Source organism: Mustela nivalis, assembly GCF_964662115.1.
Source record: "Mustela nivalis genome assembly, chromosome: 3".
Taxonomy (NCBI): Eukaryota; Metazoa; Chordata; class Mammalia; order Carnivora; family Mustelidae; genus Mustela; species Mustela nivalis.
In genome coordinates this window covers 84,496,034-84,513,324 of record NC_139022.1, presented here as the reverse complement: position 1 = coordinate 84,513,324, position 17,291 = coordinate 84,496,034, and the positions used below count along the sequence as shown (strand labels likewise).

Here is a 17,291-nt window from a genome sequence, read left to right as displayed (position 1 = left end):
GGAATAAAGACTCCAGCATATTCCAAAGGCTTTGCTTATTTGTTCCTTTGCTTTGTCTTCATCTTTTTTTTTTCATTTTCATTCTCCTCATTTTACAGGGTCATAATCCATTAAAAAAAAAAAAAGATTTTCCTAAGATTTTCACTCTCCTGGAGTGCTTCAGTTTTTCTTAGCATAAGTGAGCATAGGGGAATTTGACAGAGTTGGGTCTTTGGCTGACAAGTCTGGTAAAACACTCAAAATTTCTGGAGTAAATAGTTTTGTTTTGTTTTAAGATTTTATTTATTTATTTGACAGACAGAGATCACAAGTTGGCAGAGAGGCAGGCAGAGAGAGAGGCGGGAAAGCAGGCTCCCTGCTGAGCAGAGAGCCCAAAGCAGGACACTATCCCAGGACCCTGGGATCATGACCCAAGCCAGAGGCAGAGGCTTTAACCCACTGAGCCACCCAGGCGCCCCCTGGATTAAATAGTTTTAAAAGGATCAGTGGTGGGGCGCCTGGGTGGCTCAGTGGGTTAAAGCCTCTGCCTTCGGCTCAGGTCATGATCCCAGGGTCCTGGGATCGAGTCCCGCATCAGGCTCTCTGCTCAGCAGGGAGCCTGCTTCCCTCTCTCTCCCTCTGCCTGTCTCTCTGCCTACTTGCGATCTCTGTCTTTCAAATAAATAAATAAAATCTTAAAAAAAAAAAAAAAAAGGATCAGTGGTAAATAACCCTGTGAATCCCTAAGTGATAAGAGCTCTAAGTGCACCTTTTGTTCTAATGAGGTGGGTGCATCCTGGGTGCTCTTGGATGGGCTCCTGGATGGAGGCTGCTTACTAGAAAGGTCAAGCCATGACTAGAAGGTTGGAATTTTCAGCCCCACCTTTCATTCTCCAGACAGAGGAGGGGAAATAGAAATGAAGTTAATGATTAACCAAGCCTACCTGAGGACGCCTCCATGAATATCCTAGCACTTTAATGTTCAGGAAGCTTCCAGGTGAGAGAACACATCTGTAATGGGAGATGACAGAGCAACTCCATGAGGATGGAAGCTTCTTGTTTTTTATTATTTTATTTTATTAACATACAATGTGCTACTTGTTGCAGGGATACAGGTCTGTGATTCATCAGTCTTACATACTTCACAGCACTCAGCATAGCACATACCCTCCCCTGTGTCCATCCCCCAGACACTGCCCCTGTCCTTCCCCTCACCCCCCAGCAACCCTCAGTTTGTTTCCTGACATTAAGAGTCTCTTATGGTTTGTCTCCCTTTCAGGTTTCATCTTGTTTCTTTTTTTTCTTTCTTCCCCTATGATCCTCTTGTCTTGTTTCTCAAATTCCTGTATTAGTGAAATCATATGATAATTTTCTTTCTCTGATTGAATTATTTCATGTAGCATAATACCCTCTAGTTCTGTCCACATCGTTGCAAAGGCAAGATTTTATTTTTTTGATGGCTGCATAATATTCCATTTGTGTGTGTGTGTGTGTGTGTGTGTGTGTGTGTGTACCTACCGCATCTTTTTTTAAAAAAGATTTTATTTATTTATTTGAATCAGAGAGGGATCACAAGTAGGCAGAGAGGCAGGCAGAGAGAGAGGGGGAAGCAGGCTCCCCACTGAGCACAGTCTGATGTGGGACTCAAACCCAGGACCCTGAGATGATGACCTAAGCTGAAGGCAGAGGCTTAACCCACTGAGCCACCCAGGTACCCCCATACCACGTCATTTTTATCCATCTGTTGATGGACATCTAGGTTCTTTCCATAGTTTGGCTATTGCGGACATTGCTGCTATAAACATTCAGGTTCATGTGTCCCTTCGGATCACTACATTTGTGTCTTTAGGGTACATACCCAGTAGTGTGATTGCTGGGTCATAGGGTAGCTCTATTTTCAACTTTTTGAGGAACTTCCATGCTGTTTTCCAGAGTGGCTGCACCAGTTAGCATTCCCACCAATAGTATAGGAGCATTCTGCTTTCTCCGCATCACCAATGCCTGTTGTTTTCTGACTGGTTAATTTTAGCCATTCTGACTGGTGTGAGGTGGTATTTCACTGTGGATTTGATTTGTATTTCCCTGATGCCAACTGATGTTGAGCACTTTTTCATGTGTCTGTTGGCCATCTGGATGTCTTCTCTGTAGAAATGTCTGTTCATTTCTTCTGCCCATGTCTTGATTGGATTATTTCTTTTTTTGGGTGTTGAGTTTGATGAGCTTTTTATATTTTGGATACTGACCCTTCATCTGGTATGTCATTTGCAAATATCTTCTATTCTGTCTGTTGCCTTTTGGTTTGTTGACTGTTTCCTTTCCTGTACAAAAGCTTTTGATCTTGGGGTGCCTGGGTGGCTCAGTGGGCTAAAGCCTCTGCCTTTGGCTTCGGTGGTGATCCCAGGATCCTGGGGATGAGCCCCTCGTCAGGCTGTCTGCTCAGCAGGGAGCCTGCTTCCCTTCTTCCTCTCTCTCTGTCTGCCTCTCTGCCTGCTTGTGATCTCTGTCTGTCAAATAAATAAATAAATAAATCTTTAAAAAAAAAAAAAAAAGCTTTGATCTTGATGAAGTCCCAGTAGTTCATTTTTGCCCTTGCTTCCCTTGCCTTTGGCGATATTTCTAGGAAGAAAGTTGCTGGGGTTGCGGTTGAAGAGGTTGCTGCCTATGTTCTCCTCAAGGATCTTGATGGATTCCTGTCTCACGTTGAGGTCCTTCATCCATTTTGAGTCTATTTTTGTGTGTGGTGTAAGGAAATGGTCCAGTTTCATTCTTCTGCATTTGGCTGTCCCAATTTTCCCAACACCATTTGTTGAAGAGGCTGTCTTTTCTCCATTGGACATTTTTTCCTGCTTTGCCAAAGAGGAGTTGAACATAGAGTCGAGGGTCCAGTTCTTGGCCCTCTATTCTGTTCCACTGAGCTATGTGTCTTTTTTTTAAGATTTTCTTTCTTTCCTTCTTTCTTTCTTTCTTTCTTTCTTTCTTTCTTTCTTTCTTTCTTTCTTTCTTTCTTTCTTTTTTTTAAAGATTTTATTTATTTAACAGAGAGAGAGAGATCACAAGTAGGCAGAGAGGCAGGCAGAGAGAGAGGGGAAGCAGGCTCCCCACTGAGCCCGATGCTGGGCTCAATCCCAGGACCCTGAGATATGACCCAAGCTGAAGGCAGATGCTTAACGACTGAGCCATCCAGGCGCCCCTAAGGTTTTATTTCTTGATACAGAGAGAGCAGGAGCACACAAGCAGGGGGAGTGGCAGAGGGAGAGGGAGAAGCGAGCGCCCCCTTGAGCAGGGAGTCCAATGCGGGGCCTGATCCCAGTATCCTAGGATCATAACCTGAGCTAAAGGCAGTTGTTTAACCAACTGAGCCACCCAGGTGCCCCATAATCTGAGAGTCTGTTTTTGTGCCATACTGTTTTGACAATTAAGCTTTGTAACAGATCTTGAAGTCCAGAATAGCGATGCCACCAGATTTGCTTTTCTTTTTCAACATTCTTCTGGCTATTTAGGGTCTTCTCTGGTTCCATAAAAATTTTAGGATTATTTGTTCCATGTCTTTGAAAAAAGTTGATGGTATTTTGATAGGGATTGCATTAAATGTGTAGATTGCTCTAGGTAGCATAGGCATTTTCACAGTATTTGTTCTTCCAATCTATGGGCATGGAATATTTTTCCATTGTTTGTGTCTTCCTCGGTTTCTTTCATGAGCACTTTGTAGTTTTCTGAGTACAGACTCTTTGCCTCTTTGGTTAGGTTTATAACTAGGTATCTTATGGTTTTAGGTGCAGTTGTAAATGGGGTTGACTCCTTAATTTCTCTTTCTTCTGTCTTGCTGTTGGTGTATAGAAATGCAATTGATTTCTGTGCATTGATTTTATATCCTGACACTTTACTGAATTCCTGTATGAGTTCTAGCAGTTTTGGAGTGGAGTCTTTTGGGTTTTGCACATAAAGTATCATATCATCTGCAAAGAGTGAGAGTTTGACTACTTCTTCACTGATTCGGATGCCTATTATTTTGTTTTGTTGTCTGATTGCCAAGGCTAGGACTTCTAGTACTATGTTGAATAGCAGTGTAATAATGGACATCCCTGCCGTGTTCCTGACCTCAGGGGAAAAGTTCTCAATTTTTCACCATTGAAAATGATTCGCTGTGGGTTTTTCATAAATAGCTTTGATGATATTGAGGTATGTACCCTCTATGCCTACAACTGTGAAGAGTTTTGATCAAGAAAGGATGCTGTACTTCGTCAAATGCTTTTTCTGCATCTATTGAGAGGATCATATGGCTCTTGTTTTTTCTTTTATTAATGTATTATATCACACTGATTAATTTGCGGATGTTGACCCAGTGTTGCAGCCCAGGAATAAATCCCACTTGGTCTTCGTGAGTAATCCTTTTAAAATGCACTGTTGGGGACACCTGGATGGCTCAGTGGGTTAAGCCTCTGTCTTTGGCTCAGGTCATGATCCCAGGGTCTTGGGATCAAGCCCCACATTGGGCTCTCTGCTCAGCAGGGAGCCTGCTTCCCACTCTCTCTCTGACTGCCTCTCTGCCTACTAGTGATCTCTCTCTGTGTCAAATAAATAAACAAAAATCTTAAAAAAAAAAGATATTGTACAATTTAAAAAAATAAAATGTACTGTTGGATCCTGTTAGCTAGTGTTTTCTTTTTTTTCAGATTTTTTTTTTTTTAAGATTTTATTTATTTACTGACAGAGATCACAAGTAGGCAGAGAGTCAGGCAGAGAGAGAGGCGGGGAAGCAGGCTCCCTGATGAGCAGAGAGCCCGATGAGGGGCTCGATCCCAGGACCCTGGCATCATGACCTGAGCTGAAGGCAGAGGCTTTAACCCACTGAGCCACCCAGGCACCCCGAGACCTTTCTTGTTTCTTGAGAAAGGCTTCTGTTGCTATATACTTTCCTCTCAGGACCACCTTTGCTGTATCCCAAAGATTTTGAGCAGTTGTGTTTTCATTTTCATTTGTTTCCAGAAATTTTTAAAATTCTATTTAATGAATGGGTTGACTCATTCATTCTTTAGTAGGATGCTCTTTAGCTTCCATTTATTTGAGTACTTTCCAACTTTCCTTTTGTGATTGAGTTCTAGCTTCAGAGCGTTGTGGTCTAGAAATATGCAGGGAGGGTCGCCTGGTGGCTTCCCCGCCTCTCTCTCTGCCTGACTCTCTGCCTACTTGTGATCTCTGTCAGGTAAATAAATAAAATCTTTTAAAAAGGGGAAAAAATGCAGGGAATGATCCCAGTCTTTGGCACCAGTTGAGACCTGATTTGTGACCCAGGATGTGATCTATTCTGGAGAATGTTCCAGGTGTAGTAGAGAAGAATGTGTATTCTGTTGCTTTGGGATGGAATGTACTGAATATATCTGTGATGTCCATCTGGTCTGTGTCATTGAAGGCCTTTATTTCCTTCTTTATCTTTTGCTTAGATAATCTGTTCATTTCAGTGAGGGGGGTGTTAAAGTCCTCTACTGTTATTGTATTATTGTCAATGTGTTTCTTTGATTTTGTAATTAATTAATATGATTAATTAATTAATTGTAATTAATTAAATTAATTTCTTTGTTTTGTTATTAATTATAATTAATTACATGGGCTGCTCCCATGTTAGGAGCATAGATACTTAAAATTGTAAGATTATGTTGTTGGACAGACCCTTTAAGTATGATACAGTGCCCTTCTCATCTCATTATGGTCTTTGGCTTAAAATCTAATTTATCTGATATACAGATTGTCACCTCAGCTTTCTTTTGATGTCCATTAGCATGGTAAATTGTTTTCCACCCCTTCACTTTAAATCTAGAGGTGTCTTCTTTGGGTCTAAAACGAGTTTCTTGTAGACAGCATATTGATGGGTCTTGTTTTTTTATCCATTCTCATCCCCTGTGTCTTTTGATTGGGGCATTTAGCCCATTTACATTCAGGGTAGCTATTGAAATATATGACTTTAGTGCCATTGTATTGCTTGTAGGGTAACTGTTACTGCATATTGTCTCTGTTCCTTTCTGTTCTATGTTACTTTTGGGCTCTCTCTTTGCTTAGAGGACCCCTTCCAATATTTCCTATAGGGCTGGTTTGGTGTTTGCAAATTCTTTTAGTTTTTGTTTGTCCTGGAAGCTTTTTATTCCTCCTCCTATTTTCAGTGACAGACTGGCTGGATATGGTATTCTTGGCTGCATATCTCGTTTAGTGCTCTGAATATATCATCTAAGTCCTTTCTGGCCTGCCAGGTCTCTGTGGGTAGGTCTCCTGCCAATCTAATATTTCCACTATTGTATGTTACAGACCTCTTGTCCCAAGCTGCTTTCAGGATTTTCTCTTTGTCACTGAGATTTTTAAGTTTAACTATTACATGATGGGGTCTGGAGCTATTTTTATTGATTTTGAGGGGGAGTCTCTGTGCTTCCTGAATTTTGATGCTTGTTTCATTCACCATATTAGGGAAATTCTCTACTATAATTTGCTCCAGTATATCTTCTGCCCCTCTGTCCTTTTCCTGGGAAACCAATTATTCTAATATTGTTTTGTATTATGATATCATTTCTCTCTCAAATTCTCCCCTTGTGATCCAGCAGTTGTTTGTCTCTCTTTTGGTCAGCTTCTTTATTCTCTGTCATTTGGTCTTCTATATCACTAATTCTTCTGCCTTATTTATCCTAGCAGTAAGAGACTCCATTTATTTATTATTTATTTATTTGAAAGATTTTATTTATTTATTTGACAGAGAGAGATCACAAGTAGACAGAGAGGCAGGCAGAGAAAGAGAGAGGAGGAAGCAGGCTCCCTGCTGAGCAAAGAGCCCGATGCGGGACTCGATCCCAGGACCCTGAGATCATGACCTGAGCCGAAGGCAGCGGCTTAACCCACTGAGCCACCCAGGCACCCGAGACTCCATTTTTTATTGTACCTCATTAATAGCTTTTTTGATTTCAACTTGGTTAGATTTACTTATTTCTCCAGAAAGGGATTCTCTAATATGTTCTATGCTTTTTTCAAGCCCAGCTAGTATCTTTACAGTCATCATTCTGAACTTTAGGTCTAAGATATTACCAATGTCTGTATCGATTAGATCCCTAGCCTTTGGTACTGCCTATTGTTCTTGTTCTTTTTTTTTTTTTTTTTTTTTTGAGGTGAGTTGTTCTGCTTTTTCATTTTGTCCAGAGAAGAATAGATGAATGAGAGAACAAAATGCTAAAAGGGTAACAACCACCCCAGGAAAATATACACTAAAGAAATAAGAGACCCGAAACTGGGGGGAAAAGAATGGGGAAACAAAATGATCAGGCTGGTGAATAGAACAGAGCCACACACTTCATTTCGGGTGTATTTTGGTCTGTTATGAAACTGCCTCCCCAAATTTTATTTTTTATTTATTTTAATTTTATTTTTCTAAAATTCTTATTTATTTGACAGACAGAGCTCACAAGTAGGCAGAGAGACACGCAGAGAGGGGAGAAAGCAGGCTCCCTGCTGAGCAGAGAGTCCGATGTTGGGGCTCGACCCCAGGACCCCAGGATCATGACCCAAGCCAAAGGCAGAGGCTTTAACCCACTGAGCCACCCAGGTGCCCTTGCCAAGGCCTGCCTCCCAAAATTTTAAAGAAAAAAAATATATCCAAAAATAAAGGTAGGTACAATGAAGGGATGGGATATGACTGTAAAGGTGAAAATTAAAAGTGATTTTAAAAGAGGAATTGGTAAGATAAGTTGGCTGAAAAAAGAAAAAAAAACCTAAAAAAAAAGAAGAGAATGTAATCAGATGGGAGACTAGAACAAAGCCATATATTAGATTTAGGGTATATGTTGGTGTGTTAGATGAAACTATGTCCCATAATTTTAAAGAAAGAAAAACTTACATATATACAAAAGTAAAGGTAAATACGATGAAGGGATGGAATAGGACTGTAAAGATGAAAATTAAAAAAAAAAAACATTTAAAAAGAATTAGTAAGATAAGATATTGGCTGAAAAAAAGAAAGGAAAAAGAAAAACGAATGTGATCAGGCAGGAGACTAGACCAAAGATGTACACTAGTTGTAGGGTATATTTTGGTGTTAGAAGAAACTGTATCCCAAAATTTTAAAAAAGAAAAACTTATGTATATAGAAAAATAAGGTCAATTACAGTGAAGGGATAGAATATGACTATAAGACTGACAAAAAAGATTTTAAAAAAGGTATCATAAGATGGTTAAAATAGGAAAGAGGAAAATTTTTGTTTTATTTTATTTAAGGATTTTATTTATTTGACAGAGAGATCACAAGGAGGCAGAGAGGCAGGCAGAGAAAGAGGAGGAAGCAGGCTCCCTGCTGAGCAGAGAGCCCAGTGTGGGGCTCGATCCCAGGACCCTGAGGTCATGACCTGAGCTGAAGGCAGAGAGTGAGTCACCCAGGTACCCCAAGAGAAAAAATTAAAAAAAAAAAATAGAAAAATAAAAGAATTTAACATTGAAAGACTAAGGAATCATGGGAAAAAGCCATGAATTTTATGTGCTATATTCCCCTAGCACTGTAGTTTTGTAGTTCTCATTGATTGGCAAAGTTGATCTTGGCTCGATATTCTTGCGGGGAGGGTTTTGTTGCAGTGATTTTCAAGTGTCTTTGCCCGAGGCGGAATTGCACTGCCCTTGCCAGGGGCCAGGCTAAATAATCCATTTGGGTTTGCACTCAGGAGTTTTCATTCCCTGAATGATTTCCATACAGCTTTGAAGGATGGAAGTGAAAATGGTCGCCTCCCAATCTCCGGCCCAGAGGAGCCGAGAGCTTAGGGCTCCCCTCCTCAGTGGGCCCTCTGAGAAAAGTGCTCAGTCCCTCCTATCTCCCTGGTCTCTGGCTGCGCTCCAAGCTCACCCAGCCTGTGACTGAGCATTTCGGTCTCTGGCACATGGCTCCATTTGAAGTCTCCAAACCCAGCAGATTCCTGCTGCTCTTCCAGGGAAGTCTCCCCGGATCTGCCACTTGTAGGGTACCTTCTCGAAGAGCAGTGGTCCAACTGTGCCTTGGATCCCAGTTTAAGGTAACCCTGAGTTGAGAGCTCATTCCTCAGCTCTGTCTCTGTAGCCAGCTTTTCTGCTCCCGATACCTGGGAGCTCTGCTACACTCATACTCCAGTCCTTCTGTGACCCCGCGGGACCTGAGATCACACTGTCCCCTCAAGGGCTCTAGCCCTGCTTAGTCCCTGGAGCAAGGTCCCGCAGTGGAGCAGACTTCTAAGAGTTCTGATTGTGTGCTCCTCTCCTCTACCACTTACTTGCCGGTAGCCAGCTGACGGAGGCTTAAGGATAGAAGCTTCTGTACTCAGCACCGCCCCCCCCCCCCCCCCCGCCTTTGGCCTATGTATCTCTTCATCTGGCTTGTTCATCTGTATCCTTTATCATAACTTGTAATAAACTGGTTAAGTAAATGTTTCCCTGAGTTCTGTGAACCACTCTAGCAAATGAAGTGGGCTAACAGCAGTCTTATGGGTTGAGCCCTTAACTCTGGGGTCTGACACTATCTCTTGGGAGTGTTAGAATTGTGTGGAATTGTAGGACACCCAGCTGGTGCCAAAGAATTGCTTCCAGGCGGAGCAGGGATAGGACCCCCATACATCTAGTCTCAGCAGTCTTGTGAGTGTGGTAGTTGTGTGAGAGTAAAGGAGACACAAGGGATAAGACAAGTTTTTCCAAAACCTTGAGATTAAAAATGGAGTTAATAGCGGGTTTCTGGGTTTAAAGATGGAACAGTGAAGCAAGCTTTCATCTTAAATGTCCAGAACTAAATTAATATTTAGTTTTCAAGTCCTCACAGTGTACGGAAGATAGGAACCCAACCTCAGGGTCAGCCCAAGGTGGGAAGTCTAATGGAGACTAGCTCAGGAGTAGATACCCCAAAGGGAAATAAAATGAACCTGCCTGCTCTTAGGGAGAGAACAAGGAAAATTTGATTTTCTCAAATCTTGACACAACGTCGTAGAGAAAGGTAATCTCCTCTAGCATTGTCTTGTTTTATTCTGATGCTGGATGGTGGAGAGAATGTTTTATTATAGAAAAATCTGAACCCACACATAAATAAGACCGTAGCACAGAGCCACCATGTATCTTCCACTGCTTCAACAAGCAATGTGTCGTCAGTCCTGCTTCTTCATAGCCTTGCATCTTTTCCAACCTATCCTCCAGTAACACTGAAACAAATGCTATACATCCACATTCCATGTGTATATAGGAAGGCATAATTTGAACACTGATACTTGAAATAGCAACGCGTGCTGGTCTCACGGTATGCCTTTTGTTTAAGCTTATAGCAGTGACATTGTCTTTGCTTATGAAGAGCTCTGACTGGACTTTCCTAAGAACGGGCCCCTTGCTTCCCCTGCAGGAGCTGCAGCCCTGGCTAGAGCAGGTGTCCTTTACACAGGTGAGTTGGGGTTTCCGTCATGCTGTGGCCTTCTTGAGCCTACTTATACCCCACATACACTTGATGGTCCTGGACCTGTATGTATCTAGACCCAACAATCTCCATTTTTTTTTTTTTTAAGATTTTATTTATTGGGACATCTGGGGGGCTCAGTCAGTTAAACATCTGCCTTCAGCTCAGGTCATGATCCTGGGGTCCCGGGATTGAGCTCCAAGTGGGGCTCCCTGCTCAGCGGGGAGCCTGCTTCTTCGTCTCCCTCTACCCCTCTCCTGGCTTGCGTTGTCTGTCTGAAATAAATAAGCAAGCTCCCCACTGAGCAGGGAGCCTGAAGCAGTAATCGATCTCAGGACCCTGGGATTATGACTTGAACCTAAGGCAGACGCTTAACTGACTGAGCCAACCAGGCGTCTCATTTTCATACTTAATTTTTGTGATTAAAGCTCTCTAACAGTAAAATTGAAAACATAAAGCAAATGCACTTAATTGCCTACCACTATTCTTATATTTAAAAAAAAAATTTTTTTTTTGGGACACCTGGGTGGCTCAGTTGGTTGAGTAGCTGCCTTCGGCTCAGGTCATGATCCTAGGGTCCTGGGATCGAGTCCCACATCGGGCTCCTTGCTTGGCAGGGAGTCTGCTTCTCCCTCTGCGTCTGCCTGTGTTCACTCTCTCTCCCTCTCTCTGACAAATAAATAAAATCTTAAATAAAAAAAAATAATAAAAAATAAAAAAATTTTTTTTGAATTTTTTAAAAGATTTTATTTATTTATTTGACAGACACAGCAAGAGAGGGAATACAAGCAGAGGGAGTGGGAGAGGGAGAAGCAGGCTTCCCGCCGAGCAGGGAGCCCAATATGGGGCTTGATCCCAGGATGTTGGGATCACGACCCGAGCCGAAGGCAGAGGCTTAACCCACTGAGCCACCCAGGTGCCCCTGTTCTTATATCTTTTAACTTTGTGCTTAGTTGTCAGTTTCTCCAAAACACGAAATCCTTTGCAGAAGTGATTCCAGACTTCAGAACCATTGTGAACTTTGTGAATTGATGGTAATGAACACCAGCACCTTGTTTATTTTAGCAGTGTGTGGTACTGTGATAGAAAATGGTTTTTCAGTAGGAATTGCTCATCATAAATAGGAAAGTAAGTTCTACAAATACCTATTAAGCACCTGTCATGTACTAAGTACAGATGAGGATACTGCAGTAAATAAAACCTCAAACCTAGCTTCATGAATGCAGTCAGTCCCATCTACTTTAACATTCAGGTCTTGCAGATCGGGGCGGGGGGGGGGGGAGGAAATCTGCGGACTGCTAGCCTTTGAAAGCATTTCCCCTTTCCTCACCAGCTTATCCTACTGGCTGATGTGCTGAGGAAAGAAGGCTGAACAAGTTGTTTATCATTGAACAAAAATGACTTAGATGTCCTCAGTTCCTTAGTTTAATGAAGGCTGAACCCTACAGACTGAGGCAGTGTAAATCTCTGTGGAATTAACATGCAGTGTTGGATGCAGTATGGTTCTTTGAAGCTGAATGTGGAAGTGGTAGTTTTGAGATTTGTCAGTAAATTTTTTTAAAGATTTTATTTTTGCAAGAGAGCAAGCAAGCATGGATGGGAGAGGAGAGGCAAAGGGAGAAGCAGACTCTCCGCTGACCAGGGAGCCCAAGTCAGGGCTTGATCCCAGGATCTCAGGACCATGACCTGAGCTGAAGGCAGATGCTTAACTGACTTAAGCCACCCAGGCGCCCCTGTCAATAATTTTTATATCAAATTTTGGTTTTGTTTCAGATTTGTCACTGCTTTTGTTTCTTTGTATAGTATTCCTACTGTGTGAATGTTTTGTGCAAAACTGGAGACCTTACGGAGTCTGTGGTCTTACTTTATAAAAGAGAAAACTGATCCCTGGAGAGTGTCCAAGTTCACGCAGCTCACCAGTTAGTGGCAGAACCTGAACCTGTAAGCTGAGTGGCCCAATTCTTTGATCATTATATCATGGATCAGCTTTGTTTTAACTCTGTTATTGTTGAAACAGGATAATTATATGGCTAATTCTGATAGGAATTTGGAATTTTCTCTAATTGCTGAAATGTTTGATATTTTATAGTGAGATTAACTCAGAATTCTCCAGATTGTTTTTTATCTGCCATGTCATTTCTTTTCCGATTTTTCTCTCATGACTTCACTTGCTTCCTACAAGAAAAACTCAAATTAATTTTTCTGGACCATTTTTACAACCATCCCACTTGGTAAGTGCTACAAACAAAACTGTCTTAAGATTCATCTGTATACAGTCATGTTAAGCACTTTTGAAAGGTATATATATATATATTTTTTTTTTTTTTAAGATTTTATTTATTTATTTGTCAGAGAGAGAGTGAGAGCGAGCATAGGCAGACAGAGTGGAAGGCAGAGGCAGAGGGAGAAGCAGGCTCCCTGCGGAGGGCAAGGAGCCCGATGTGGGACTCGATCCCAGGACGCTGGGATCATGACCTGAGCCGAAGGCAGCTGCTTAACCAACTGAGCCACCCAGGCGTCCCTATATATATATTTTTTAAAGATTTATTTGACAGACAGAGATCACAAGTAGGCAGAGGCAGCAGAGAGAGGGGGAAGCAGGCTCCCTGCCGAGCAGAGAGCCCGATGTGAGGCTTGATCCCAGGATCCTGGAATCATGACCTGAGCTGAAGGCAGATGCTTAACAACTTAGCTACCCACGTGCCCCCAAAAGGTAAAATTTTAAATATGCAATTGATGTCAAAGAATAAAAGTATTAAAATAGATGTTTTTACTTTTTTAAATTTTATTCATTTCAGAGAGAGAGAGTACATAAAGCAGTGGGAGAAGCAGGCTCCCCACTGAGCAGGGAGCCCAACTGGACGCTTGATCCTTCATATCATGATCTAGGCTAGAGGCAGACACAACCAGCTGAACAACCCAGGCACCTCATAGATCAGATTTTAAATGAATTTTCAAACGTGGTGTATTTGTTTCTGAATTATTTATAGTTACCAGAATTCTTTCCTGAGCTAAGATTTATTTATTCAGTCATACTAATTAAGTCTAAATTATTGTATTAATTTCTATCCCTTTAACAACACTCTTTAAATACATTTGTTGGCATAAAAGATGGAGCTGAATAACTAGACTTTAAATACAAATCTGGAGGAAAAAAAATGTAGTTAACATAACTATTTTTCTTTCCTTTTATAGTCATTGTTTCTCTAAATTTTATTTCTTTGAAGATATTAAATCTTGAATACCAACACTTTCCTGATAAGGAAACACCTGAAAAATTTGGTATGTTTACAAAATCGTGCCTTTTACTTTTTTGTTCTTCCCCTAAAATCCTTCTATTTTGTATTAACTACAAGTCATAGTAGTATTAGCTGCCCTTACTCTCTTGGAAGAAGGGACAGTGCTCTTCAGGACCCTCCAAGTGCTTGATCTCATTCAAAGCAGTGTCTTCAGAGTAATGTACTTTTTTTTTTTTTAAGATTTTATTTATTTATTCAACAGATCACAAGTGGGCAGAGAGGCTCTGTGGGGGGGAGCGGGGAGAAGCAGGCTCCCCGCCAAGCAGAGAGCCCAGTGTGGGGCTGGATCCCAGGACCCTGAGATCATGATCCGAGCTGAAGGCAGAGGCCTCAACCCACTGAGCCACCTAGGTGACCCGAGCGATGTACTTCATTGGATACATATTTGGTAATTACAACCTGATGTAATTTTATGTGACCCATTCCAGAAATACTTAATCCCTGTTACTTCAAAAGTTTTGGGATATAGGTAAAACTATCTTTTTTTTTTTTTTTAAGATTTTATTTATCTGACAGAGAGAGTACATGCAGGGACAGCAGCAGGGTGGAGAAGCAGGATCCCGCTTAGCAGAGAGTCTCATGTGGGGCTCGATCCCAGGACCCCGGGATCATGACCTGAGCCGAAGACAAATGCTTAACCGACTGAGCCACCACGCACCCCATATAGATAAAGCTATCTTTTAAGAGAACTTAGTATGTGAAATCGGAATTAACAAAATGATAATTATAGAAATTGCCTAAATACTTCAGGTTTTTTTTTATGGTTACAAAAAGAATGTATATTCACAGAAGAATTCTAATAGGTGGGGTTTTTTATTTTTTTTAAAGATTTTATTTATTTATTTGACAGAGAGAAATCACAAGCAGATGGAGAGGCAGGCAGAGAGAGAGGAAGGGAAGCAGGCTCCCTGCTGAGCAGAGAGCCCGATGCGGGACTCGATCGCAGGACCCTGAGATCATGACCTGAGCCGAAGGCAGCGGCTTAACCCACTGAGCCACCCAGGCGCCCCAGGTGGGGTTTTTTAAAATATTTTCACGGAATTACTCCCTCCCCCCAAGATTTTGTTTATTTGACAGAGAGAGACACAAGCAGGGGGAGTAGCAGGATTCCTGCTGAGCAGGGAGCCCGATGTGAGGCTCGATCCCAGGACCCTGGGCTCATGACCTGAGCCGAAGGCAGATGCTTAACAACTGAGTCACCCAGGAGCCCCTCTAATAGGTGTTAAAAGATAAACTAAGGCATATTAGAGTGCCTGGGTGGCTCAGTTGTTAAGCATCTGCCTTCAGCTCACATCATGATCCCAGGGTCCTGGGATTGAACCTCCGCATTGGGCTCTCTGCTCATAATGGAGCATGCTTCTCCCTCTCCCTCTGCCTGCTGCTTCTCCTTCTGGTGCTTTCTTTCTGTCAAGTACAGAAATAAAATCTTAAAAAAAAAAAAAAAAGATAAACCAGGGCATATTAAAAAATTTGAGAGCTCATTTGAACAAAAATGGATTCGAATCAGGTACCATCCAGTGAATGAAGGACCTAGAAAGGAGCTCTGAGAAGCTGTATAAAATTAAAGATTTCTTTACAGGTATACAGGAGCAGGAACGAGAAAGTTATAGCAGGTGAAAAAGCAGGTGAGTTGATTACGATAAGGTTATTTTCCTTTAGGGGGGATGGCAGAGGTCTGTTGGGCAGATGACCTAACTAATGCTAATCAGGTGATTCCTGCTTGGTTGGTTGAAGATTCTGTTTCTGGGATAACTCATACTAAAAATTAAACCTTAGTTTAATGATATGGGGCAGAAGGAACTCCATTTTTGAGTCTGTGTGTTTTTTTGGTTTTTGTTTTTGTTTTAAAAACACAGAAGAATAGGAGTCAGTGGAGATACGGAGATAGAGCAGTAGTGATTCTTTTTTTTTTAAAAGATTTTATTTATTTATTTGACAGAGAGAAATCACAAGTACACTGAGAGGCAGGCAGAGAGAGAGAGAAGGAAGCAGGCTCCCCGCTGAGCAGAGAGCCCGATGCAGGACTCGATCCCAGGACCCTGAGATCACGACCTGAGCCGAAGGCAGCGGCCCAACCCACTGAGCCACCCAGGCGCCCAGCAGTAGTGATTCTTAAACGTTGGCCCTCTTCATGATCACCTCGATGTCTTGCTCTTCCCTTCTGTTTCCTTCCTTTGCAGGCAGCATGTGGCTGGTGGAAGAGCAGGAAGGCGGAGGAGGACAGAGGCAAGATCCAGGGGCTGAGGAGGTGAGTGGCGTACACAACAAGCTAAGTAAGTAATACATTAAGTTGAATGAGAACCAAGTTCCTCATTGTTGCAGAAGGAATTTGGAAGTACTGAAGGGAGAGGGTGTGAAGAACTCTAAGGGGTTATCCTTGCGGAGGGGCCATGCTAATTTTCTCTGTATCGTTCCAATTTTAGTATATGTGCTGCCGAAGCGAGCACAAGAACTCTAAGGTGTTAAATTAAATTTGGGAATACTGTGGTGGACTCAAAAGTTTTTAACCTATGTATGTGAGTCTATGGATACACATGGATACATACAGTAAGCTATGTATTTCTTTACACACACATATACATAGCTCAGTCAACAAAGAAAGTGACCTAGTCGTAATGAACACCCCCCACACCAGATCTTCACGCCTGAATACTAAAAGGAACACCTCCCTAAAAGGAACTAGAGTCTCTGGAGGAATGGCTGATACAAGAACTGGACACAAAAGATAAGCTTCATATACCAGTGGATGGTAGAAAGTATTGAAAACATTACCAGGTGTAAGGCTTTAGAAGCAGAAGGTTTCTAGGGATCAAGTCATGTTGTCCTGTGAGACCACAAGAGAAACCCAAATTAGCACAGAATGGCAAAACTCTCATGGAAGAGTGGCTTCGGTGCTGTGGTCTTAAGTTTTCTGGTTTCTGCTTTTTCCTTGGGTTTTGGCCAGGAAGTTCGTTACTGTTAGAGGTTTGGGATTTTTTTTTTTTTTTTTTTTTTTTTTTTGGTTTGGGATTTTTAAGCAGCTAAAACTGGGCATGTTCTACTTTGAGTGATGATGGTGGTTGTGGGAGGGAGGTTGGTACAAATAACCTAATCTACCACTATTGAAATGAAGTCCTTATGATTGGGTTTTTGCAAATACTTGGCTTTTCTAGCCAAGGTAGCAACCAGTGGAGGTTTCCAGAAACTTGAGAACTTAAATCTTTCACAAGATGACAGAGGAAGGATACAGAAATTTCTTTCAAGCACTGGACAACATACCACACTTAAAAGAGTTGACTATTTCCAGGCATTTCACTGACCGTATCAGAACTCAGGCCACAACCATTAAATCTTTGAGTCAATGTGTGTGGTGATTGCCAAGCCTCATCCCCTTTGCATATTAGGTTGCCTCCTGGATACAGAAGGGATCACACTGTTTACTGCCATGAAAGAAAGACCTCCTTAATCTCAGCACTTGAATATTTACTGAAATGGATGCTGCCATTCTCGCCAGTCGCTCAGAAATACAACATTTAGCTACAGAAGAATTAGCTGAAAACCGTTAAATTTTTGTCAATTCTAAAAACCTGACCCAAAACACTTTATTAAACATTCCA

The 17,291-nt window shown here is 41.8% G+C and overlaps 1 protein-coding gene across 1 annotated transcript; it reads left to right on the top strand.

Annotated features, from left to right (window-relative positions):
• Nucleotides 1–13,578: 13,578 nt before the first annotated feature.
• NAIP (NLR family apoptosis inhibitory protein) lies at nt 13,579–17,291 on the top strand (the record flags this gene model as incomplete). The annotated part of the gene is given in 7 exon segments (XM_082725214.1): nt 13,579–13,751; nt 15,283–15,320; nt 15,876–15,968; nt 16,848–16,896; nt 16,898–17,045; nt 17,049–17,061; nt 17,064–17,291. Coding segments are annotated over 7 exon segments (591 nt in total), but the record flags the coding sequence as incomplete, so codon positions are not given.